The sequence below is a fragment of the Enhydra lutris genome, unplaced genomic scaffold (genome assembly GCF_002288905.1).
Source record: "Enhydra lutris kenyoni isolate GAN:26980312 unplaced genomic scaffold, ASM228890v2 scaffoldscaffold24, whole genome shotgun sequence".
NCBI classification, from domain to species: domain Eukaryota; kingdom Metazoa; phylum Chordata; class Mammalia; order Carnivora; family Mustelidae; genus Enhydra; species Enhydra lutris.
The window spans coordinates 26470003-26497176 of NW_019154108.1; the positions used below are offsets into that span (position 1 = coordinate 26470003).

At 37.9% G+C, this 27174-nt stretch overlaps 1 protein-coding gene across 2 annotated transcripts in view; it reads left to right on the forward strand.

Moving 5' to 3' along the window:
• LOC111150846 (ring finger and WD repeat domain 2) overlaps positions 1–17165 on the forward strand; it is a 249971-nt gene extending 232806 nt beyond the window's left edge. For both annotated transcript variants that reach the window (XM_022508477.1, XM_022508479.1), the window contains exons 19-20: positions 14342–14386; positions 16465–17165. In XM_022508477.1, the coding sequence (XP_022364185.1) occupies positions 14342–14386; positions 16465–16482 (63 nt within the window). In that variant the 3' untranslated portion in view covers positions 16483–17165. The remainder of the gene's footprint in view (positions 1–14341; positions 14387–16464) is intronic.
• The last annotated feature ends 10009 nt before the right edge of the window (positions 17166–27174 follow it).

The window sequence follows — 27174 nt, forward strand, 5'->3', positions numbered from 1 at the left end:
CTTCATAAAAACATGCAGGGTTTTAGAAGGCTTAAGACAGAAGTAAAGGACATGCCTGGACAGAAGACCATAAACCAGCATCTTTTTAGTACCATCCAGGCATTATATACTAAGTGCCATCTTAATCCAAAGTCATCACCATAAAAAAGTATATACATACGTTTGACCTCTGTTTGCAAGTGAAGTTAAGGCTCAGAGACGTTAACTGATTTACTCAAGATACAACTAAATAAGGAGTAGTAGAGTTAGAGTTTGAATTCAGCTCTGCCTGACTCCAAAACCCACACTCTTTTAGCTACACTGCCTTCAGGCTGGAGAGCAGTGTGAACAAAGATATAGATGAGAGAAACTATAATTTAAGAAACTTCTAAAGAGTAGTCTAACTAAGAAGTGGGGTAGAAACTCTATTGGGAAATGAGAGAGGTTCCAGATGACATAGTCTTGAATGCCATACTGAAAAAAGAAAAGTGGACTTTTTTATGTAGGCATTAGTAAGTTCCTAAAGTCCACTGTCCAGGGAGATGAAATTATCATGTGATCATATTTTCATAGCAATGTGTAGAGTACATTATACTGAGAGACGATTAGAAGTAGTCCCATTAGCTGGGTTATTAAATAATCAGTACTTTTTTTCTGTATTCAGGTTCCTTTTAAAAATGTTAAAGTTAACCTCACATATTACAAACATATTTATTTAAGCATTTCAGTATATTGTGGCACCTAGGTAGCTCAGTTGGTTAAGGGTCTGATTCTGGGTTTCAGCTTAGGTCATGATCTCAGGGTCGTGAAATCGAGCCCCATGTTGGGCTCTGTGCTCAGCAGGGAGTCTGCTGGAGATTCTCCATCTCCCTCTGCCCCCCATCCCCAACCCCCTACTGCTCACACTGTCTCTCAAAAAAAAATTATCATCATCATAAAAGTGTTCCAGTATATTTGCTTATGAAAAACAGTTTTGGGGTACTTGCCTGGCTCAGTCAGTAGACTGTAGAACTCTTGTTCTCGGGATTGTGGGTTCAAACCCCATGTCGGGCTTGGAGCCTACTTAAAAAAAAACTCAACTTTTGAAGTATGCTTGAGGATACAGAAATTGTCTCCCACCTACTGGCATACAAACTTTTTTTTTTTCCTTTTTGTAATTTCACTTGCTTAACTCAATAGATGTGGATTTAAGAGTTTTATTAAGGCATACAATTAAAGACAATGACTAAGTGCCGTGGGGAATGTGGGAGGGGAGTGAAACATCACTGAGGGAATACAACACTATTAGGAAAAATGTAATTCTGTCTTTTCCTTGCCATTGACTCCTTGCTATCCATAAATAAAATCCTAACTTTGGTATGAGAGAATAGTTTACATGTTTACCTCAACCTGTTATTCTAATCTAATCAGCTAATATACAAATTGACTCATAATTTGTCATCACCCCAAACACTGTTTTCCCCCCAAACTCAAAGCATTTGCATAACCATGTCCCTTTGTCTCAAATATCTTCTGTCTTTTCTCATGAGAAATTTCAACTGTTACTTTTTCATGTTTCATTTGTGGTCTTATGTATGAAGGCTTTCTTATCTCTCCCAGATAGAGGATCACTTCCTTCTTGCTTCCTCAGTTGGCCCTGTGAACTCTGTCTTTCTCATAATAATATAGTAGTTTTCTTTTTTTTTTTTTTTTTTTGTTTATTTGACAGACAGAAATCAGAAGTAGGCAGAGAAGCAGGCAGAGAGAGAGAGGAGGAAGCAGACTCCCCGCTGAGCAGAGAGCCCGATGTGGGGCTCAATCCCAGAACCCTGGGATCATGACCCGAGCCGAAAGGCAGAGGCTTTAACCCACTGAGCCACCCAGGCGCCCCAATATAGTAGTTTTCTATTTCAAAGTCCATATCCCCCCTACTCCATAATCTCAAGATCGGATATCATATCTTACTCATCTTCAGAACTCCAGTACCTAGCAGAATACCTGGCACATAATATCTGCCCTAATGATCAATGGGTGGATAGTGATAGATGAATAAAATGGCATGAGATAAATAAACTTTATACAGAAGCCACTATCATGATATGAAAGTGCTGTGATAATGGATATTTGTTCTTTCTGTGGAAACAGTTTGGACAGAGTTAACCTTATCACCTTGGAGATGAGGGAAAGCTTTTTTCAGAAGCTCTGTAAAAGCCAAGTTCTAAAGACTGAATTAGCTCCAGGAACTTGTGCAAAGGCCCTTAATGCTACAGACTTGAACTTCAGGTGGAGTTGCTTTTGAGATCACCAAGTCATTTAATGTCAAATCCAAAACCCCATTACTAATAAACAGTCCTTTCATCTTCTCGTGATTTTTGACAGTTTGGCTACCTTCTTTTTCTTAAACTCTTACCTGGAACTATAAGCAACTTTCCCTTGGGGTGCCTGGGTGTCTCAGTCGGCTAAGCATCCGACTTTGAGTTTTGGCTCTGGACATGATCCTCAGGGTTGTGAGATTGAGACCCGGGTTGGGCTCTGTGCTTAGTGTGGAGCGTGGTTAAGATTCTTTCTCTCTCCCTCTGCCCACCCCAACTCTCTCTCCAAAAAAAAAAAAAAAAAGAAGAAGAAGAAGACGCAATGACTTTCCCCTAAAAACGCTCACTTATAAGATGCATATTTTTTGCCATATATTTATATGTGTGTCTTAATAACAACTCTGTTAGTTCCCTTCCCTTCTCTTCGTTAGCTCTGTTAGCTCAGTTTTATTTTATAGTTGAGAAGACTGAGATTTAGAGAGGTTACATAACTTGTCCATGATAACGTAGTTTGGAAGTGTTAGACCATTGAACTTAAGTGTGACTCCAGTGACTGTTTATTCCACTTTGCCACTCTGGCTTATCTGTACAGTATATTTTTGTCCACATGTTTTTAATTTGATTTTTAAGAATATGGATTGTCTTACATAGTTAGATCCATTTCATCCTGGGGGCCAGTTAATAATATGTCCAGAAATATAGAAGTGACTTCTGTGGAATTGCTTTTTCTGTAAGAGAAACCTAGAGACTTCTCTTAGGTGATCAAGGGGCTTAGAATTGAATATAAAATATGGTTTGTCACTTTAACAAGGATGAAATCCCAAGTTTAAAGTAGGGTTGTTTATTACCTGAAACTCAAACAAGGTAGGGAGAGAGTAGAATCACCAGGTAGAAAACTTAAGATTCTTTTACATCCTGAGATAACCCTGAAGACGAGCTTGATCTGCCATGCAGTTGAAGTTCACAGTAACGATGCAAAGTTTTTCTGGAAAGATTTCACTTCTAATCACAGTAGTTACTTCAGGGACTCAGAAAAAGGGAGTGAGAGATACTTTTTTCCTATTCTTTGTACTGTTTGAATTTTTACCACATATGTATATCACCAGTTGAAGTAAACCAATAAATATTAAAAAGAAAGAAAGGTGTCACAGTGACCTCTGAGGAGTGGGATGTTATTGTCTCCATTTTTTTTAATCCAGCAGCTTATTAACTCCCTTACTAATTTTAATTATCAATTTCTACATTCCTGGAATATTCTATGTGCATAATAATATGATCCACAAGTAATGAAAGTTTAATTTTTACTTGCCCAATTTTATACCTAATTTTTATTCATTTTAGTGTAATGTTGAAGGGAAGTGATGATACCTGGCATCTTCATCTTTTTACTCACAAAAGGGAAAACTTTTAAATACGTAAGATTCTTGTAGAAACCTTATAAGGAAGTTTCTTTCAATTTTCAGGCTGCACAGAGTTCTCACCACAAATGAAGCTGGAGTATATTGCTTTCTTTTGTACCTATTGAAGATGATTTAATAATTATCTTTTAAATATTGAGTGATAATTTTTTTCTAATCTTAAATCAGTTGTACCTCATTGGAATAAGCCCAACTTGGTCAAGATGTATTATTCATATATATTATTAAAATTGACCTGCTGCTATTCCATTTGGGATTTTTTCATCTATTTTCATGAAAAACTTTGGTCTAGAATCTTCCTTTTTTGCATTGTTCTTGTCACATTTTGATTTCATAATTATGTTAAGTTTCATGAAAAAATTAAGGAGTCTTCTGTGGACAAATATGTGATATTAAAAGTACTCTGTTCTTGAATATTTGACTGAGCTTGTAGATAAAGCCATGTAAGGCTGAGGTAGAAAAAAGTTTTTGACAGTTGACTTTTTTTTTTTTTTAAGATTTTATTTATTTATTTAACAGAGAGAGAGAGAGAGAGAGAGAGAGAGATCACAAGCAGGCAGAGAGGCAGGCAGAGGCGGGGAGGGAAGCAGGCTCCCTGCCAAGCAGAGAGCCCCATGCGGGGCCCGATCCCAGGACCCTGAGATCACGACCCCAGAGGTCGTGGCTTCAACCCACCGAGGCTTCAACCCACTGAGCCACCCAGGCACCCAACTTTTTTTTTTTTTTTTTTTTTAATGCCTTTCAGATGATTCATGTTTTCTTTGTCTTCTTGCTCACTTGTGGTCAGTTTTTTGTAAGAAATTTTCTACTTGGTTTAAGTATTCAAATTTGTTAACAAAATTTTTTATTTCCATTTTTTCCTACAAAATTATTCATTCTGAGAGCAGGAGTAAGTTCAATGTAATGCTTAACATTTGGGAAAAATTAAGTAAGAAAAGGGCTATATTCTGATTTTTGTTTAATGATTATCTTCCTTCGTAATAAAAGTTTGTCATCATGAGTACCAAGACTTACACATAAAACCATTTTTGTTTTATGGGAGTCCATGAAGATAGTATGTCTGTCCATTTATTTAGGTGTTCTTTGATATCTTTCAACATTGTTTTATATTTTCAGCATGCAGATCTTAATATATTTTAAGCTTGTCCCTAAGTAGTTCATGTTTTTGATGCCATTGTAAATGGTATCTTTTTAAAATCCATTTGCTAATTATTCATTTTTAATTTATAGAAATATATTGATTTTGATACAATGACATCTTATCTGACAACGCTGCTAGATCAGGTTATTAGTTTTAGCAGCTTTTTTGAAGATTAAGCTTTTCTACATAGGCAATCATGTCATTTACAAATAAAGATAATTTTACTGCTTCCTTTCTCATCTGTTTGTTTTTTCTTTCTTTTTCTTGACTGTTACATGGGTAGGACCTCTAATAGAAGTGGTAAAAGCAAACATCCTTTCCTTGCCTCCAGTCTGGAAGAGAAAGAGTTCAGTATTTCACCATTAAGTGTGATGTTAGCTTAAAGCTTTTCATAAGAATTCCTTATAACCTTGAGGGATTTCCTTTCTGTTCTTCATTTGTTAGGAGTTCTTTTTATGAATAAGTTTTAAATTTTGTCATATTAAATTCTTTGTCAATTATGATTATGTGATTTTCCTGTTCTGTTTAAAATGATGAATTACATTCTTTTTTTTTTTAATGTTAAGCCAACGAGAATATCTTGATAAATCCCAGTTAGACATGATGCATTATTCTTTGTATGTGGCAAAATTCTGTTTATTTTGTTAAGAGTTAAATCTGTTTGTGAAGGCATTTGGTCTGCATTTTTTTTTTATAATGTCTTTCTGTGACTTTGTCTAATAAACTGAGTTTGGAAGTGTTCCTTTCTCCTGTTATTCTGACTTTATCTTTCTTTATCTTTCTTCTGGGAATTTGCATCTTTCATAAAATTTATACATTTCATTGCCTGCCAATTTTCTTGGCATAAAGTTGTTTATATTTATTCTCTATTCTTTTTAATAACTGTAGGATAATCCCCCCGTTCATTCCTGATATTGTTAATTTACATTTATCTTTTTTTAGAGATTTATCAATTTATTTCAAAAACTAGCTTTTGCTTTTAATAATTTTTACCTATTTTTTACCTTATTTTATTGATTTCTGCTTTTTATTATCATGTTTATACTTAATGTCTAATTTGCTTTTTTTCTCTTCTTAAGCTATACCTCATTACATTATTGATGTTAAACCTTTCTGCTTTATTATTACAAGCATTTAGAGAGAGAATTTTCTAAGTGCTATTGTGACTAGTTATACTAATTTTGATATGGGGTGTGTGTGTGTGTGTGTGTGTGTGTGTGTGTGTGTGTAAGATTTATGTATTTGTCAGAGAGAGAGAGCAAGAGCACACAAGCAGGGTGAGCAGCAGGCAGAGAGAGAAGCAGGCTTCCCACTGAGCAGAGAGCCCCATGTGGGACTTGATCCCAGAACCCTGAGATCATGACCTGAGCCAAAAGGCAGACATGTAACTTAACTGAGCCACCCAGGCATCCCAATATGTTGTGTTTTTAATATCTTTTAGTTCAATATAGTTTTTCATTTCCTTGGGGGTTCTTATTTGAGTCCCGGTTATTTAAAATCTTCAAATATTAGGGATTTTTTAAGGTGTCTTTTTGTTACTGTTTTTGAGTTTGGTTCTGTTTGGTCAGAGAACATACTTGCATAATTTCAGTCTTTTAAGTGTATTGAGATTTGTTTAATGGTCTGGGACATTGTCTTGGTGAATAGTTCACATGCACTTGAAAAGAATGTATACTTTTTGCCATTTAAGTGAGATTTATGTAAATGTTAATTTGCTCAGTTTATTTTGTTAATATTATTCAAGTCTTTTATGTCTTTGATTTATATCTGCTTATTCTTTAAATTATTGACAGAAGAGTATTGAAGTCTCCAAACACAAATGTGGACTTGTCTGTTCCATTCAATTCCATCAGTTTTGCTTTGTGTATTTTGACACTCAGTTTTAAATAATATATGCATTTAGGATTTTATAAAATTAATTATAATTAATTATAAAATATCTCTTCTTATCCTTGGCCATATTCTTTGTCCTAAAGTCTACTTTTTTGATTTTAATAGAGGCATTCCAGCTTTTTTTTTTTTTTTAAGATTTTATTTATTTATTTGACAGAGAGATCACAGGCAGAGAGGCAGGCAGAGAGAAGGGGGGAAGCAGGCTCCCTGCTAAGCAGAGAGCCTGATTCGGGGCTCTATCCCAGGACCCTGAGACCATGAGCCGAGCTGAAGGCAGAGGCTTAATGCACTGAGCCACCCAGGTGCCCTGGCTTTTTTTTTTTTTTTTTTTTTAAGATTTATATATATATTTGAAGAGAGAATGCACGTTCATGCACAAATGGAGGAGGGGGAGGGACAAGTGTAGAGAGGGAGAGAATCTTTTTTTAAGCAGACTCTGGATGGAGTACAGAGCCCAACACAGGGCTTACTCTTACAACCCTGAGATCATGCTTGACCTGAGCAGAAACCAAGAGTTGGATGCTTAATCAGCTGTACCACCCAGATTCCCTGGCCATTCCAGCTTTCTTAGGATTAATATTTGCATAATATATTTCCCCCTCCTTTTACTTTGTATCTTTGTTTTTTAAAATTAAAAGACTTTAAGTGTTTTATGGACAGTATAGAGTTGGTCTTGTTGTTTTATCAAGTCTTAACAGTCTCTGCCTTTTCATTGTATTTACACCATTTACATTTTCTTATCAGTAACATTGGTTATTTGTCTACCATCTTGCTATTTGTTTTCTGTTTATTCTATGTGTTCTATTTCCCCATGTTCTTCATTTCCTTTCCTTTCTTTTTAAATTATTTTTATAATTCATCTTATCTACTAGCTTATTAGCTATACTAATTCTTTTTTAGTGGTTTCTCTAAGGTTCGTGATATTTCTATTTAACTTACCAAGGTCTGTCTTCAGATTATAACCCTTTATGCATTATGGAAGAATGTTAACAATAATATACTTATATTTCCCTATTTTATCTTGTGCACTTTTGCTATCATATGTGTTACTTCTGTTTATTTTATAATAACCATAATGCATTGTTAATTATTTTTGCTTTAAATGGAAAATTATCTGTTAAGAAAATTAAAAACAAGAGAGCAAGTATCTTTTATATTTACCCACATATTAACGATTTACAGCACCCTTCATCTTTTTGTTTAGATCTGAGTTTTCATGTGGTATAAGAACTTTAACAGTTTCTTACAGTACAGTTCTGCTATCTCAGCTTTAGTTTTTTGAAAATAATCTTTTACTTTTGAATAATATTCCTAGGTTCACAATTTTCTTCTTTCATTACCTTGAAGATACTGTTTTATTGCCTTGCATTGCTTCTGATGACAAATTGGTGATGTTGTTCCTATATGTAATGTCTGTTTCTCCTCTGGCAGTTTCTAAGATTTCCTCTTTCTTACACATTTTTAGCAGTTTGTGATGTGCCATGATGTAGTGGTATTTGTGGGTATTTTGTGGTTTTTAGATTTGGAAAATTTTTAACTTTGTATCTTCTTATACGTTTTCTGACTCTTCTCCTCTATTTGAGATTCCAATTACATATTTGCTAGATTGTGAATTGTCTTATGGTCACACAAATGCTATTTTTTTTTGTTTTGTTTTTACCCTTCCCAGCCTTTCTCTTCTGCTTCCATTTCGATTTTCTTTTTCCCATGTCAAATTTGTTGATGTTTTAGTCTCCACTGTTTCATCCATTGCTGTGTCCATCCTTTGAATTTTTCATTTGGGATAACAGTACTTCTCAGGTGGAGAAATTCCATTTGGTCTTTATAATTATGGCTTCCATTTCTCTTAGTAAGTTCATTGTTTCCTTTAAATACTTGAGTATAGTTCTGTCTGCATTATAAATCCTCATTTTGTTGCTTCTATTATCTTTATCATTTCGGATCTGTTTTGTTCATTGATTTTCTTTTTCCTCCTGAGTCATGCGTTTTGCCTCTTGAATGCTGTACATTGTAATTGCTTCATTGTTGAGTGTCTGGATTTTGTTGAATGTTTTTAAGAGTCTTAAAGTTTGGGGGTGTCTGGCTGGCTCAGTCAGTGGAGCGTGTGACTCTTGATCCCAGGGTTGTTAGTTCAAGCCCCACATTGGGTATAGAGATTACTTAAAAATGGGGTTTTTTAAAAAATAAGTTATAAAAAGAAAAGAGTATTAATGTTTGGGTTTTTTAAAAAGGATTTTTATTTATTTATTAGAGAGCACATGTATGGAGGTGGGTAAGGGGCAGAGGGAGAGGGAGAAGCAAACTTCCCACTGAACAAGGAGCCTGGCATGGGGCTCCATCCCAGGACCCTGAGATCATGACCTTTGCCAAAGGTAGACGCTTAACCCACTGAGCCTTTTGGGCACCCCAAAGTTTGTCTTGATAGAAGGTTGTTTTGGGGGATAAACTTGATTTTTTGACTCGTTTTTAAATTGTATTAGAGTGACTCTAGAGTAGCCGTCAGCAAACTTTTTCTTAAAGAACCACATTGCAAATATTTTAGGCTTTGCAGGCCGTGCAGTCTCTGCTGCAGCTCCTCAATTCTGCTACTCTAGTGCAGGAGCAGCCATAGAGAGTATATAATCAAATTATCACAGCTACGTTCCATTAAGACTTAAATACCAAATACAGGCATTAGGCTAGATTTGGCCTATAAGCGATAGTTTGCTGATCCCTGGTCTAGAGAACCATTTACTTTAAGGCTAATTTAGCCTTCCTAACAAGACATGGCCCATTTGGGTACTCTGCTGAATGTTGTAGATGTTCAGGGAGGTTTCTTCACTATGGCTGCTCAAAGCTCAAACATCCCCTAACTCCGTGTGAAGTCTGGTATTTGATAATGTTATTATAGATTGTCAATAGTTGTACTTCCCCTGTTCATTGTTATTTTCCTGGCCTTGTTTAGTTTAACCCTGTTTATATGTAGTTTATTATAACAACATACAATCAAGGAGACAGACCCCCATGCAGATTCCTGGAGTGCTGCTTTTGCTTTCTCCTGTGGTACTTGGCCCTACAAACTCCAGCTGCAGTACAGATATTCTGAACTTGTTCCTGTCTCCTCAGCTTAGTAAGTCTGCTATGGTCTGCCTGTAGATTCCTGTTTGAATTCCCCTTCTTGCTTTGCAGTTCGGAAGTTGCCTCCAAGCAGAAAGCCAGGGTAATTAGAGGACTCACCTTCTTATAAGGATCATAGTCCAATACGGCCTGTTACCCAGTGTTGTCTTAAATATTTTGTTCGGTTTTCTAGTTGCTTATAGCAGGACAGCAAATCCATTCTGTTTATTCTGTTCAAGCCATAAATGGAAGTTATTTTTTAACATATTCATTTCTTTCTCTCTTTTTTTAAAGATTTTATTTACTTATTTGTCAGAGAGAGAGAAAGAGAGAGAGAACAAGCAGGCAGAGGCAGAGAGAGAAGTAGGCTCCTCTCTGAGCAAGGAGCCCAGTGTGGACTCGATTCCAGGACCCTGGGAGCATGACCTGAGCTGAAGGCAGACGCTTAACCGACTGAGCCACCCAGGCCTCCCCACCATATTAATTTCTATAGTAAAATCATTTCACATTCAGAATCATTTCTGTCAGTCTCTAAGAATAAATCCTCCAATTGCAAACTAAGCGAGCTTGCTCAGCGTTGTAACATATTAGTTATAATGGCACTTTTTATAAGCAAGCTAGCAAAGAGAAAATTGTTCCAGTAGATTTTAGTTTTGTTTCAGTATACCTTAGTATAGTATCAATGGCTTCAAGCAAGTTGGTATTATGTTTGTGTATATGTCTTCTGTTTTTATAAAAGACTTACTGCTCTTTTTTCCATTATTTTTTAAAAATCTCTCTGTATTGGGACGCCTGGGTGGCTCAGTGGGTTAAGCCGCTGCCTTAGGCTCAGGTCATGATCCTAGGGTCCTGGGATCGAGTCCCGTATCGGGCTCCTTGCTCAGCAGGGAGCCTGCCTCTCTCTCCGCCTCTGCCTGCCTCTCTGCCTGCTTGTGTGCTTTCTCTCTCTCTCTTTCTGACAAATAAATAAATAAAATCTTTAAAAAAAAAAAATCTCTCTGTATTAAGAAAATAGTAGGTACATGATTAGCTTAACCCTGAGCAGAGTTTTGCAGCAAAACTGCCATTTTTTTTTTTTCGGTATGTCTAAACTGCCAGTTTTTAAGGTGGAGAGGAAAAAAATAATGAGACTTACTGGCTGGCACTTTTATTTTATTTAGCAAGTAAAAGCAGCCCACTGAGCCAGAACTTACATACATTAAGGCTATAGCAGACTTTAGCTACAGCTAAGAATTACCAGTGATTCAAAATGTAAACAAGAATCATTAAAAAACTGTAGTAATAATCTTGTGCTTATCACTTCTATACCTCTATGCTGAAGTAAAATACCTGGTTTTATTTTTCTAATGCATGCAAAAGTTAATTTATCTTATGCTAATATTTGGCTAAAAGACAGTTTAATCCTAAATCCCTTTAAAAGTTCATGGTCTTAGGACACCTGGGTGGCTCAGTCAGTTAAACAGCTGACTCTTTTGATTTCGGTTCAGGTCATGATCTCAGGGTCTTAGGATAAGGCCCTGTGTTGGGCTTCCCACTCAGCAAGGAGTCTGCTTGAGGATTCTCTCTCCCTTTGCCTCTGCCCCTAACCCATTTCCACACCCACTCTGGCATGCACTCACTCTCTCTCTCTCTAAAATAAATAAATCTTTATAAAAAATAAAAGTTCATGGTCTATACAGGGAGGGGCATACTGAGATGTAAAGCTGTTTTTCTTTCATTGTTTGTTACTTTGGATAGTTTTGAGTATTTCAAAGAAATTGGGACACCTGTCACCTATATATGAGCCCCCCCCAAAAAAAACAATGCCAGCTGGGCAGGTGTGTTGACTTATTTGTAAATGAAATGTGTATTTCCACAGGAAAAGATATAGAGTTAACCCTTTGGTAGCATGTAATATGGTACCATCTTTAATGCCATAATAGTCCTGAGGTTAGAGACTATATTATTCATTTCGGAGAGCTATCAGATATCTTCCTTCTTGGGTTTAGCTTAGTAATTGTGTAAACCTCAAACTCCTCTTATGTGATACTCTAACTAGATTAGATTCTCTTAGTTATATTAAGCCCAGTTTTTCATACTGTATGATAATATACCATGCTTTTCTAAGCTTTCCTTCCACCAAGAATTAGAACTATGAATTATAGAGTTCATAAAGTCTATAACTGGTAGAGGTAGATCCCTCTCTTCCCCCAGGATTGAGTCCTTTTCTCCACCAGCTTTCTCCACCTTCTTCATTTGTATTAAAGGTGACTAGGACCAAAGTGGGAGAGAGAGTGCCTTAGGCTATAAATTCTCACCACCCTGACATTGTTTGTTCCCACAGCAGAGGGAGCAATTCTCAGTGACTGCAACATCAAATGATGGGTGGCAGTTGCCTTCTTAGATACTGGAGTCATTCCTCAAGCAGAAATTAGATTGATCATTGCTGTTTGTAGCTTCATTCCTGGATGGTGTTCACGGAAGAATCATTTCTGGGTCCACTGGTGACAGTTGTGATATCACATAGCTTGTTTAAAATTCTTTCTAGAAAGAAATCCGCATGGTACCATACCATGCTTCTTTTGTTTTCTGAGGCAGGCATAAAAATTCTGCCTTTTGACCAGCTCAGAGTGAGTTATTATATTCCTTAATGATACTCCAAATTCTCTCCAGCCAGCTTCTTAATTCCGGTAGCTAAAAGAGTAAATAAATCTCAAATTTATCTCTGTCTACTAACCCCACCCTCAGTCCTATATGGAAGTATTAATTCTACACTCATTTGGTCCAGAAGTAGCCTGTAATTCCCCAAAGTAAAATATTGAAACTAATTCTATAGTGGGTACTCTATTACTTGTGTTACTGTTTTCAAAAATACAGGTGCTGATTTAAGTGAAAACCTCAGCCAGGAACATATCAGTGTAGGGGAAGAAAGAGTTTTCCTTAACTCTCTTAGGGGCCCTGACTAGATCTAAAAAGTATACAAGACAGATTGACAGGAGAAAACCATACAAATGATCTAATAGAAGTTTTACATGTTGTCAGAACCTTCATAAGGAAATGGCGACCCAAATAAACAGACCTTTGTATTTTATGCTAGGTGTGATGAAGAGTGGGTTGTGGTGTAGAAATGTGGATAGATTAAGGAGTATGAGGTAATTGTTGAAAGTTGGGAGAAACTTAGCAAGTTCTATTAAGATTCTTCTTGGAATCCCTTTGTCTTTGGAGATAATGATGTTTCTTTACTCTGGGAATAGGGAAAGCACCTCTCGCATGAGGGTTTTATGACCTGTTTCAGGGGAAAAGGATAGAGTGAGTGGGAGGTCAGGGTGACTTTCCTGCTTCTGCTGTTTTCTCAGACTCCTTTAGCTTAAAATATTCAAATATGTCAAGGTACCATATTTTGGGCTGTGTTTCCTGAACCCCATCATCAGTGATTCCCATGCTCACCCCCAGAAAAAACATCTTTGTATTACTTTGTCATACTGCTATGACCATTGATGTTACCATTGACTACATCCAAGGAATATTCGGATTCCCAAAATTTGGGGGATAGTGGAAGAAATTATTTATTTTCTCTTACACCATTAGCAACCAGATGAGCATTTTTTAAAGTCACTTTACTAAGAATCAAAGGAAAAGTTAAAAAATAGGAATGTATAAGTTTGTAGAGCACAGATGTCTTATACGAAGAAACTTAAGTTTAACTCATATTGGCTTTCCTGGCATACAAGTCAATTTCTTTCTTTTCTTTCTCTATCTCACTTTGTTTTGAAGCCAAAAGACTTCTGTGTACTTCCAAGCTCCAGAGTCCTACTAGACTCCCTGTTTCTAATAAGAAGCGTGTCCCAATTCTTCTTACTTAATTAAACTCAGTCTTATCCATTCCTTTTCCCACCCTTCCTACTCTTTAGAGAAATGTTTTTTCCCCCTAAGGCTTAGAATGTAATAGATATGTTAAATAGCTAAATTCTGTTGAAGTAATCACCAAAGTTATTAAAATGCATATACTGAATGATTGAATAATTAAAAGGAAACATAGCCTTTCTTCTGCCAGATGAATAGTCACTTTTTTTTTTTTTTTTGGTGGTTTCCTGATACCAGATAGCTCCCCAAAGAGATTATGCCAGAGATGTTGACAACATTTATATCAATTGTATCAATTGTTTCATGAGAGAAGGGGAATGAAGGGAGAATTTTCTGTGGAAAGGATTATAATAACTTTGTTTTTCTCAAATTACTCTCATTTTTTCATTTTATTTCAACCTTTGTTTCTCCTATTTTCCTTCCAGTGGTAATCTGTTTTTCTTTACATTTGAAATTTTCCTACTCTGTTTTCAATTTTATTTTTCTTGTTCAAACTTAATCCTCAAAATTTGGGATTTTCTTTTAAAATCGGTAGTTAAAACATGTTAAAGTTGGTTCTCCACTTTAGATTCTATTGATGTCTGGGGTGAAATGAGAAATGAAGGATGAAAGGAAATTATTCTCTTGGACTGTCCTCCAGGAAATCCTTCTGTACATTAAAAGTCCTTACTCTTTTCTAGGAGTCCAATGTGCTGATTGCTGCTAACAGTCAGGGTACGATTAAGGTAAGCCATGGTATACATCTTCATTTTAAATTCAGATCCGTTTTTAGACTCTAACAGACTAGAACATGGAAATGCAGAGTTGTACTAAGCCTTAGAGATCATTCCACGTCATGGTCTCTGTCCATGTAAAATGGCTTTGAGGGGAGGTTATATGAACATCAGATAGATTGATAGCTGGTCAGAATGAAAAATGGATGAAGACTATTAAGTATTCACTGTGGGCCAAGCACTGCTGCTTCTGTTATGCAGGTGTGTTCAGTGGACAAAATCCAAGATAAAGCATGGGATGCTTAGACATTCACCGGATTTAAAAAATATCTGGTCTTATTTTACTCTTCTTTTCCTCGTGTTTGTCTTCCTTTTATTCCCTGACAAGTAGGGTTTTCCTCAGTTGCCAAGGGAAGAAAAGGTATTTTAGTGTTTCACTGAAAATCGATCATGTGATCATTCCAGTAGTGTAATTTGGAAATTCAAATGTCTCTTGGCATACAGTCACAAATTTTTTATACATAGCTTTCCACATACTTTTCTTTGTAGTTAGGAGCTTACGGAATTAATAATGTTATCTGATTATACTATTGGATATTTAGCACTTGAGCATGACACACTAGATAAATCCCGAGCTGAGCAGGGAACTTCTTAAATAAAACACCATTTGGGGTAGGGGTTTTAGTACATGAGTTTGATTAGCACTAATTCTGTGGGTGTCTGTTCTTTCTACATATTCTCTGCTGACAGAGAAATAGCAGGAAGTGGTCTTTTAAAAATGATGTTTATTTATTTCTTCTGCCACTTAGCATTAATTTTGCTGTGGCTTCCTTCCACTCATCCCAAGTGGAAAATGACCCAGCAACCAAGGGAGCAAACCTAAGCCTAACACATTGTCCTATGGAAATGAATTAAGTAAACTCAAAGCAGAACTGCACCGTTAGCTGGTTAAACTGATTTACATGTACACTCCTTTTTCTTCAGCTAGTTTCTTTATTTGGAAAGCCTCACTAGAGAGCCATGGACAACTTGAATGAAAGCCAGACTTTTGAACTGATTGGTGTTATGTTCTGGAATCTCAAGAAAGATGGTAGAAGGTCTTGGAATCTCTGTTTTACATGGCTCTCTGAGTCTCTCAGTTTTGCTTTATTCTCGTGGCAAGGCATGTCTTGAAAAAGCTGCACCTTATTCTTCAGCAAGTTTGGACTTAATTGAGATTGCTAACGTATCTGCAGGAAGCTCAAAACTACACATGTACTTACAGAACCTCAGTGACAGCTCAAGGTTTTGTTCAGTGGCATTGACCTCTTTTATTAAATTGGCTACTTGCCAAATATAAAGACAAAAAGCATCCTGGAAGCACAGGTACAAGTTAAGCCTTAGCACAGCAGGAGGGGAAAAGTTGCTCCTTTAGTTCTTTGCCACCTAGAATTGCAGTCTCCATATAACATAATCCTTTTGACAGTGTCTTATTGTCCTCAGCTTCTGTGTCCTTTCTTAGACATTTCTTCAACTATTTTATAACTTATCATTGCTGCTGCTGCTCGTTTTTACTTTTAGCAGTAGGACAACTTTTCGTATGACAAGATAGGACTTGAACTCTAATAACTAACACAATACCTTGACATCAGATGATTGACTAGAAAATGAATGAAGCACTAGGAAAAGGCGAGATTTTAGATCCTGTATGTTTTTGATTGCTATAAACTCTTTATCAGTGGAAGAAATAAATAGATTAAAATCCTGAGCAGCAATACTTAACATTTTCTTTAGAATATGGAAAGCTACAAGCATAAGTTCAAAACCATTCTATCACCTGGTTCATTTATCTATATGTTTTATGTAATTTAAAGGCTCCCTAGTTAACTGTGGATCTAACTAATCTGAAAGAGTTCATGCAACTGTTGAATTGAAAGGAAGGAAGGATCCATGTCTAATCCCTTCAAATTCTTTAGCATTTTAGCAGTTAGGAAAAGTTTTCTTGATATGGTTCTCCATTTACGGTACAGTAAAGATTCATTAAACTGTTTCCATATTTCAGAATGATTATATCAAACTGATCCTTTTTTTCTTGTTCTTCCCCCAATTAGGTGCTGGAGTTGGTATGAAGGGTTTACTCAAGTTAAATTGTGTTTGATCCTGCTGAAATACATCTGCAGCTGACAATGAGAGAAGACAGAAACTGTCATGTAATGTCTCTCCCCAAAGTCATCATGGGTTTTGGATTTGTTTAGAGTATTTTTTTCTTTTCCTTTTCTTTTCTCCTTCATGACCTTTGGGACATTGGGACTACCCAGTGAACTCTCCACCATCAATGTAACTCTATGGACTTTGCTGCTGTTGGTGGTGTGGTTATCTAATTTTTGTGATAGGGAAAGAAATTCTTTTGAATAAAAATAAATAACAAAAAAATAATAAAAGTTTATTGAGCCACAGTTGAACTGTGAAAGTCTTTGTCAAAGATGGCAACAGATAATCTTTTCAAGAAGTCACACACATGAACTATGAATAATTTGTAAGGTTCTTATTTCCCAACCTCTTTTGAATTCTGTGTATCAACATAAATGCAAAGATAGATGGATTCCCTTGCAGGGAATGTAATGTTTATAGTAGGTGGGAAAATTGGTTAACTTTACCTTACATATTCATTCTCTGACCAGATTTATATCATCAGCAAATACCATACTTCAGTCCCTCTGGATCTGGCCATGGATCTAACATTTGACCAGTTGAGACCACATTCACACAGAAAGGGAATGGCTGGCTTAGTTGGTAGAGCATGTGACCAGGGTCGTGAGTTCAAGCCCCAAGTTGGGTGCAGAAATTATGTTAATTAATTAATTAATTAATTAAAAAACCAGGAAGGGAATATCAGTCTGTGGCAGCTGTTTTCTCTGCCTTTGCAGTGTTGCCTAGACATACTTTAAGCCCTAAATGTAGACAAACCACCTTCAGTTTGTTAAATCGTAGCTATCAGATAGTCTTAGATATTAGTACCATCCTCAGCTGGACATCCTCAGCTGTCCACCCTGACTTTGAGCAGGGGTTAACAAACTTCCTGGAAAGGGGGCCAGATAGCCTATTTTAGGCTTTGAAGATCATGTGGTGTCTGCTATAATTATGCATCTCTGCCATTGTAGCAGGAAAGTATCCACAGACGTAGCAGGAAAAGAATTTGAAGCCCAATTTCCCCAATTACCAAGCCATATAATATCTTAGACTGTCTAGTTAATTTTATGTTGTTTTCAGTTTGTAAAAAGGAATAAATTAGTAGTTTGAGTAGCAGGTCAAGCAAAAGTATTGTGAAGTGTGTGAGCACTTTTTAGAAATAGATAAAAACAGAATTATACCCCACACATATTTTATAAAAACAGACGCGTGGAGAAGCTTGATATGGACAAATACATGAATGGTAAGGGTAATTGGAATATCCCACCGTATCCCTCTACACTCAAAATTACTGGGTTCTTATTTCATTATCTGAAACCTTCGGGTCAAATGCATTTTGGAATTTAGAACTTTTTGAATTTTAGAAAAGTAATAAAGTACATATACTGTATATTACATAACACCATCCAACAGAGTCTGGAGCAACACTCTGATATCAAGTACATTAATATTTGTAGCAAAATGTATGAATGTTTACATTATATGAGATTAATAAGGGTTAAAAATAGTCTTGTATCAATTCAGACAGTTTTTTCCACCGAATGAATTTGCCTCAAACTTAGGTGAAATTTTCAGTTTGCAGAGCTTCACGACAATTATATCTTATTCATTTTGGGGAGTGAAGCACCTGATAAACTTTTGGACTCAATTTTGAAAGGAAAGGTCACTATCATTCAAAAATTACACCTGTCAACCAGAACAATGTTAGGCATCCTTCATTTCTAAGATGAATGAATGACCTTTTGCAAAGATGCAGGAAGAATATTCAAATGTAGATTCTTTACTTAAAGAACTTAAGCAGATATGTTCAGAAAATCATCAAAATGGGAAGCAAAGAATTAACGCCTCTTTGAATGCATTTAAATAAAAGATTACTATGGTTTTTAATTTGGTCTGACTTTTTTTTTAATGTTTTATTTCAAGCTATTGTAAGGTCATGTTAATTTCCATATGTGTGGAAGGATACAGTAGGTTACCTTTATTAGTTATCAAAGGGACTCAACTTTTAAATAAATTATTTATTTATTTGTTATTTATTTATTTATTTATTTTATATTTATTTATTTATTTCAAGCTGTTGTAAGGTCATGTTAATTTCCATATGTGTGGAAGGATACAGTAAGTTACCTTTATTAGTTATCAAAGGGACTCAACTTCTAAATAAATTATTATTTTTAAAAGGCAGTGCTTAAATTTGTGTTTTTAACTTTTTCTTACAAATAGTGAGAAATCATTTTTAAATTTGAGTCTTTGAAAGATGTCAGCATCAAACTATATCACTATTCCTTGGAAGAATAACACAATAGTTAAATAAAAATTAACAATAATGTACATTTTAACCCCAGAAGAACTTCTAACTCAAAAATATGGGTCTTCATGTTTTAACCTCATCTTTATTTCAGTGGATTTGCAGGGGTTTCTTAGACATGGTTGAATTTATTCTCAGGCACACAACTTCTACTTAAGACACATTAAAGATTGAAGAACTTTGTAAAATTCTTCTGAGAAAATTTAGTTACTAGACATCAAAAAATTTGTGGTACTGAGCCACAACTTCAGAAAGATGAGCGTGGCTGGACCATTAAGCAAGGAAGAGATGAGCACAGTGTAAGTTTGAGGGCGTAGGGGAAGCCAGCAGATGTGCAGGGCCTTCTAGGGTATGGTTGAGAATTTGAATTTTGTTATAGAAGCAGTTAATAGGAAGGCTTAAGTGGAATGACATACTTTGCTTTATGGTGAATGGATAGATAAGAACAAGAGTGCTATTAGAAAGGTGAGTCAGGAGTTAATGGTGGCTTCAACTGAAGTGGTAGCATGATCCAACCTAAAAACCTATTTCATCTTGATGGAGTTTGCCATAGTTTTAATTCCTGTATCTTGGAAGATTCTTGATTAAAGTCATTTTCTCACAGTAATTTGTGGCAACAAAGAATACAACTCAGCAAATCTTCAACCACAAGTGTGGCTCTTGAGAACCTCATGGCTAGAATGTCTGTGTGCTGTCTTGGGAACCCCACTTCTCCAGTCTCAGAACTAGAAGATACTTAGCCTTGGTTCTGAATATAGAAGTATTGGCGATTGACCTGAGTGTAATTACTCAAATGTAACAGGGATTTATAGGAAAAGTCTGCTTACTTAGAAATGAGACTTAAGGCAGTGTTAACTTAGATGCTGAGCCTGTTGTTACATGACATTAAATACAATAGTAACACCTTATAGTTCCTCCCAGAGTCGATAGTTACCAACCTCTCTGTGGCTTCTGGTTTATGTGGGGCACTCTTGGGTTTTTGGACTGAAGAGAAAAACCATAGTGATTGTTCTAGAAGTACTTGTTGAGATCCTGCTTTGTGTAAGTGAGGCACTACATACTAGGCATATAAAATAAAATATGATCCCTCATCTCAAAAAGCTTATTGTCCAGTGGGAGAAACAGATATGTAGACAGTGTATAAGTACCATAGTAGGCATAAATTTTAGAGTTATATAGTAACATAACCTGAATGGTGGGATACTAAGGGCTGGGAGTAGGAGTGGTTATCAGGAATTATTTTCCTGGTGGAAGTAACAGTTGAATCCCGAAGAGCAAGTAGAGTTCAAGCTTGCTCTTAAGAGTAAGAGGCAAAGGAACATTCCAGACCAAGGGAAGCCAAGAAATTGGTCCAACTAGTGGCCAAAGCTGGGACAATTTGAGTAACAAAATAAACTATTATTGGAGTATAAATTATAATTCAAAATTAAAATAAATATTCATGAGTACTTCCTGATGTAAATGATTGAATAAACAAAGGGAGAGAAGTGAGAAATTTCCCATGCAGAATTCCCAATTGTGTAAGGGGATGGAATATAATGCCCCACTTCTTAAAAAAAAAAAAAAAAAAAAAAAGGGCCTACTGTACTCTTTGAAAGCAAGTCAATATGGACAGCTTAGGTCTTTTTTTTAAAAAGCTTTTATTTAAATTCTAGGTAGTTACCATGCAGTGTAATAATAGTTTCAGGTACACAATATAGTAAGTCAATGATTCTATACTCAGTGCTCATCATAAGTGCATCTTAATCCCCTTCACCTATTTCACCCATTTCCCCCGTCCACCTGCCCTTTGGTAACCATCAGTTCATTCCGTATAGTTAAGAGTACAGTGGGGCACATCGAGGCTTAGTGGGTTAAGCAGCTGACTCTTGGCTTCAGCTCAGATCATGATCTCAGGTTTGTGAGGTCAAAGCCCCAGGTCGGCAGGCCCTGTATTCAGTGGGGTATCTGCTTGAGGATTCTCCCTTTCCCTCTGCCCCTTCCCCCCACACTCTCTAAAATAAACATTTTTTTAAATGTACAGTATGGAAAGAAGTAACTGGACAATGGAGAAACCTGACAATCACTACCTTACCCATGTGATCAGGGTCAACCTCATATGTGGCACTACAAGGATTCTTTTACCTGAGATCTTTACAGTTTCTCAATGTGAGGAGAAATCTTTCCATTTGTATATGGTTTTAATTTGTTCTCAGTTTTCTGTGAGTCATGTGTCCTTGATCAGTTTGAGAAGCAAACTCCCAGTACCCAAGTTCTGGGCCAGATCTTGGACTGAACTGGGTAGGGATTCTCATGAATTCTAAGTTAAAGTTACCAAAAGTGGGGCAGTCTAGGTTAACCAATAATTTTTTTAAAGATTCTATTTATTCTAAGTAATCTCTACACCCTACATGGGGCTCGAACTCACAGCCCCAAGATCAAGAGTCTCATGCTCTGCTGACCAGAGCCAAACACATGCCCCCAGGTTAACCAATTATTGTGCAAAATATTTTCCATGTCCCTGAAGATGATTTTTTTTTTTAAAGATTTTATTTATTTGACAGACAGAGATCACAAGTAGGCAGAGAGGCAGGCAGAGAGAGAGAGAGAGAGGGAAGCAAGCTCCCTGCCGAGCAGAGAGCCCGATGCGGGGCTCGATCCCAGGACCCTGGGATCATGACCCGAGCTGAAGGCAGAGGCTTTAACCCACTGAGCCACCCAGGCGCCCCCCTGAAGATGATTTTAAGGATTTTCTTATATGCACTGCTTTTGTCCTATGTTGAGTGCTAATCTGTGATCAGAGGTTAGGAGCCCTTTGGAAGAACCACATGAAAAAATAGTCTTCAGCGATTTCAAGAGAAAGAACCAAAGCAGATACAAGTGACACTCTAAAGATTCACCTTTAGTTTTATAGCTCCAAAAGAGTGTTTTATTTTAGAAACTTTTCTGCATGAGCTTCAGTGGAATGGCAGCCTAATAACTCTGTTGACTCCACTGGTAGTGTCCTCAGCTAGTGGTCTATGACGGTTATGGGCTGTTGCTCAGAAGGGATGAGTAAGGGCATTGAGACACTTGGATATGGTGGCTGTATTCATTCAACAAAAATTTGAGTGCCTATTTTGAAACAGTATCTTCTAGGCTAAGGGGCAGCAGCCTTTTTCTGTGAAGGGCCAGATAGGCTTTATGAGCTATATAGTCTCTGTCACAACTAATGTGGGAAACAAAGGTAGAAGAAAAATTACTAAATTTCCTTACTACCTACAGCCCATTGACAAGTCCTTGAAACAGAGTGACATTCCTCTAGGGACTCAACTGCCTTGATGTTAATACTTTGCGAAGGGCAAAAGACAATCCTAGCCCAACCGCCCACCCCCAGCCCCAGGATCCTGTAAGTCTAATTTAACATATAAAAATTCCTTTAGAGGGGCGCCTGGGTGGCTCAGTGGGTTAAGCTTCTGCCTTCGGCTCAGGTCATGATCTCAGGGTCCTGGGATTGAGCCCCGCATCAGGCTCTCTGCTCAGCGGGGACCCTGCTTCCCCCTCCCCCTCTGCCTGCCTCTCTGCCTACTTGTGATCGATCTCTCTCTCTTAAATAAATAAAATCTTAAAAAAAAAAAATCCTTTAGAAATTTCCTTTATCTCTAAACCCTCCAAGATACGTGTTGGCAAGCATCCCCCAAGCATATAGCCCATGACACACATCTGAAGGATCTCATAAGTAGGGTTTTATTAGACAGTAATAAATGACTTTTCCCCAACAATAGCTAGCCCTCTCAACGTCCTGGAAAATTTCCAAAATTCCTTAGAGACTTATGCTATCCCTAACCCCCTCCCAACTTGGAAGTATATAATGAGCCATTCCTCATGACCCCAGTGAAGTTCTTTCTGCCCACGGGTTCTGTCCTCATGCTTTAAGAAAACCACCTTTAGGCACCAAAGATTCTTGAGACATTCTAACATTCTTTCCTACATCAACAACTACTTAATTCTGCCCCTGTAGCATGGAAAAGCTGCCCTAGACCTCATAAAATATAGACAAATGAGTGTGGCTAGGTTCCAATGAAACTTCATGAATGGATGCTGAAATTTGAATTTCAGTTAATTGTCATATATCACAATATTGTTTAAAAGTTGCACTTTCAACCATTTGAAAATGTAAATTGCTTATGAGCCATACAACAACAACAGGGGCACCTGCTGGATGTGGCTTCCCAGCTATGGAGTTTGTTGACCTCTGTTCCAGGTGTTCACCAAACAGCTGTGGCAGGAAAAAGAGGAAAATCATGGAAAGTGCAATCTCTCCCGAGCTTGCGTTCTAGTGGGTAAAAGTCTTTCTGCAGCAATGATGTTCTCTTCCCATGACGGTGTGTTTAGCACAGCAACCTGGAAGGCCATTTTGGAGAGCCCACGACTAAAAGCTTTTTTGGGGATTGTGTAGCTATTTCCATAGGAGTACAACAAGCAGTGGTGATGTGTGTGTGTTTTCAGAGAACCAGGGGCCCCTCTTTTCTGCTAGAGCTTGGTAAACAGTGAGATATTTTGGGCTTCTTGTCAGAGTGGAATGCGGAGATCTCTACAATGGTGTGCACTCGAACAGAGAGGCCTGAGAAGTTTGGGATTGAGGTGATTTTCACTGAATTCTCTGGCAGGTCTGTGCTTACGATACAGCCTGTTGAGTGAGTGTGGGGAAGCAGAGGATATTTTGCAAGACTGGCTTTTTCCCTCCCTTTCTTTCCTTTCTGGTTCTTTCATCCTGAGCTACTGAAATTTCCTTTCTGAATATAAAAGAAGGCTTCTCAAGTTCATAGCACTTATGTGAAGATTTGGAGCTCAGCTGATTTTTTTTTTTTCCTTTTGGTATGACCGAGTCTCTTATAAGTATTCATATATATTTTATGGCTAATGGCTGAACTCTGGCTAATTTGGGAGTAGGGAGGTTAAGTTTAGAAAGATGCGGCAAAGTTACATGTCCTAAATGAACCAAATTAGCCACTGTTAAAAGCCAGCCCAGTTAATAAGCACTTTACATTTTTTTCAGTATTCTTCAGGTTTAAAGACCAAACTCTGGCCAATGTTTGTGCCATGAGAGTCCACACTCCCAGTTTCCAAATTCTGTTTGGCCCGTCCCAGGAGAGACATCTTATGGGCCCTGTGGTTCTCTTGGGGAAAGTCAGCCTTCTGTTCACAGAACCAGCGTACGGTGTTCCTGGGCTACTGAACTGCAAAGCTGTGCAGCACAGTTTCAGTAATAGATCCTTTCTGGAAAGGCCTCTGGCACCCTTGGAAATTAAAAAGCACTGCATGGATATGGGCTAGCATTAGCATCTGCATATTAAAATTGTAGTCTCTCCTCTTCAATTTTTTCCCATTATGAAGAATAATGAAGTGTAAAGTATAAAAATTGCAAGCAACAAAACGATGAAAGGTTGAAAGGTTAGATGAGCTGTTTGTGAGGCCGGGGGCCCGGGGGTCCATAAAACGGCACTGTTCCTTGTCCTTTCTGAACTTAGTATCTGCCTGGCAGCTGACCTGCCGAAGGCCCCCCTCACCGCTGCCGTGAGCAATCGGCTTAGGAGAATGCCCAAAGGGACATTGAAATGAGTCTTTCCCTACCACATGCCCAGTGCATTCTCTCCCCAGACGTGAGAGTAAGATTTGAAAACCCGCAACCAGGTCTTTGCAGTTTTCTAGCTCTGCACAGGCAGCAGGGTGGACAAGGGAGAGGAAATGCGGACTGCACGTGAGAGGGAGAGATTGCTTCTTAGCGAAGTCACGTCCACAGAGCCACAAGGGGAGGCCAAACCATTTTTTCCAGTTTTGTTCCCCAGCGTTTGCCGACCCGCTGGTTGTCTAAGCTCACTGTAACAAAACTTTATAATGCAAGAGGAATGTGTCTTTCTCCCATTCTCCACTTCTCCTTGCTGTGGGAGGATAAGCAGTCTAGTCTAATAAACCAACTGTTTATTTAACTGTGCGTTCTTGCTTCTCCATTATCTGAGACCTTCCAGGGAACCTTGACATTAGTTTCACCTCTCCTCAGGGCTAAGGAAGCAGGGCCAGGAACTTGGTCGAAACGCTGGGCCTCATGACCTCAATCTCAGTACATTACTTCTGTTTCCCTCTCAGAGTCAAAAGACTAGTCCCCAGCTCTCCGCAAAGCAGCCAGTGAATGAAATGTCCTGCTCACGGTTGGATTTCCTCAGACAGCATCACCATGAGGCCGTCTGCTAGTCTCTCCCTAAATACCTCTGGCCATTGAGAGAGCTCCCTGGTTCCGGAGACATTCCCGACTGGCTGCTGGTTCCAGTTGTTAGGAAGTTTTTTCTGGATGGAGCCGAAATCTCGATGGAATTCCTTTTCCCCCCTGCTCGTCCTTACTAGTAGGCATCATGGAAGCCATCAAACAGCACAGAGGCTGATACTTTCCTGGAGCTCTAGCAAGGTAAGATATACACACATGAAAATAATTTTTAGATAGTATACTAATCCTGTGAAGAAGTGTGATTTCTTAAATGATGAAAGCAGATTCAGAAAGATTAAATGAATGGCCACATCCATTCTAGTGAAAACATCATTAAAAGGCAGATGAGAGTGTTAAATGGGTTGTGGAGAGGATGTAGGGTTTAAGTGGCCTTCTCCAAAGCCTGAATTGTGTGTAGTAGTGAATTGTGTGTAATCACACTGACCAGAGAAGTGCTAAGTGACGCCACTGACACTTGTCCTCAAGGGAGACAATGCGTGCACATCTTGACCCTGTGAAGATAGTAAGGAATCTTTTAGGTATGATGATAGATTAATTATATTATTTATATGATCCTTAATTTATAGCAGGAAGGACTTCACATCAGCAAAAAGCAGAGCTTTGGACCTATCAGGCTACAAGAACACAGAAAGGTGCCATCAACAGAGATGGGTGACATCTCCATCCTGGGAGATCATCAGAGGTGATCAGATAGCTGGTCCTAAATGATTTGGACACTCAGCTGCCAGAAGGCAGGGGCCTGGATGGAATCCTCCTTCCAGATCCCTCTCTAATCTGAGAATCGGATCTTAACTCATTCATGTGGAGGGAGAGGAAAACATGTTGGATATTCGTACTGGAAGGGCAAATACAAATTAAAAATACTAGGCTTAATTCTTCCTGCTGAAAGCAAGAGGAAAGACCTCTTCCTCTTTTTCTTTCAGAGTTTCTTTCTCTGTCCTTTTCAGATAGATCTAAGTTTTCATAATGGCTAATAGGCCTCTGGCCAGTCTCAAAACTCAAGAATTTGAGAACTAAACAGAAAGCTTCTCCCTTTCACTGCCATCCCTTGTCTGTGCTCCTCCTGCCTCTGTCCCTCCCTATGTTCAACTGACTCCTGAATGGGGCTGGATGGGATCCTGAAGAAACAGTTCTCTTCTTCAGTGGGTTTTCCAGAGCCACTTCATGTCCTACACCACATCCTGCCTCCAAGAATCCCTTTCCATGCACAGGCCGCAGAGCTGGAAAGGCGTAAACGGTCAAGATCAATGACGGAGATCATGGGATGGAGAACTTCCTAGGCAGGCAGCAGGGTGGACAGTAAGTAGATGCACTAGGGACTGGGAAACAGCCAAACACAAGGGGACTTAGGCTGGTAAGTACAAATACAGGAAAAGAGACCAACCCCCTTTTTCCCATCTCAACATGAGGAAAACCAGCCCTTATTTGGATCTCAGGCGAAGCTGATGGTTCTGATAATCTACCCAGGCCCCTAGGGCACAAAGGGAATATTTAGAATGGCATGCCCTTCTCCTCTTCTTTCTTCTTCTTCTTCTTCTTCCTTTTTTTTTTTTTTTTTTTAAAGTAAACTCTACGATTCTATGGCCAGCGTGGGACTGAACTCATGACCCTGAGATCAGGGGAGGAATGTTGAAAAGGAAAACCAAAGCTGGGGCATCACAATTCTGGACTTCAAGCTTTATTACAAAGCTGTCATCATCAAGACAGTATGGTACTGGCATAAAAACAGACACACAGATCAATGGAACAGAACAGAGAACCCGGGAACGGATCACCAACTCTATGGTCAACGATCTTTGAGAAAGCAAGAGAGAAGATTGGGAGAAGATATTTGCAAAGGACATATCAGATAAAAAGTTAGTATCTAAGATCTATAAAGAACTTATCAAACTCACCCAAAAAATAAGTAATCCAGTCAAGAAATGGGCAGAAGATCTGAGCAGACATTTCTCTAAAGAAGACATCCAGATGGCCAACAGACACATGAAAAAATGCTCACATCACTCGGCATCAGGAAAATACAAATCAAAACCACAATGAGATACCACCTCACACCAGTCAGAATGGCTAAAATTAACAAGT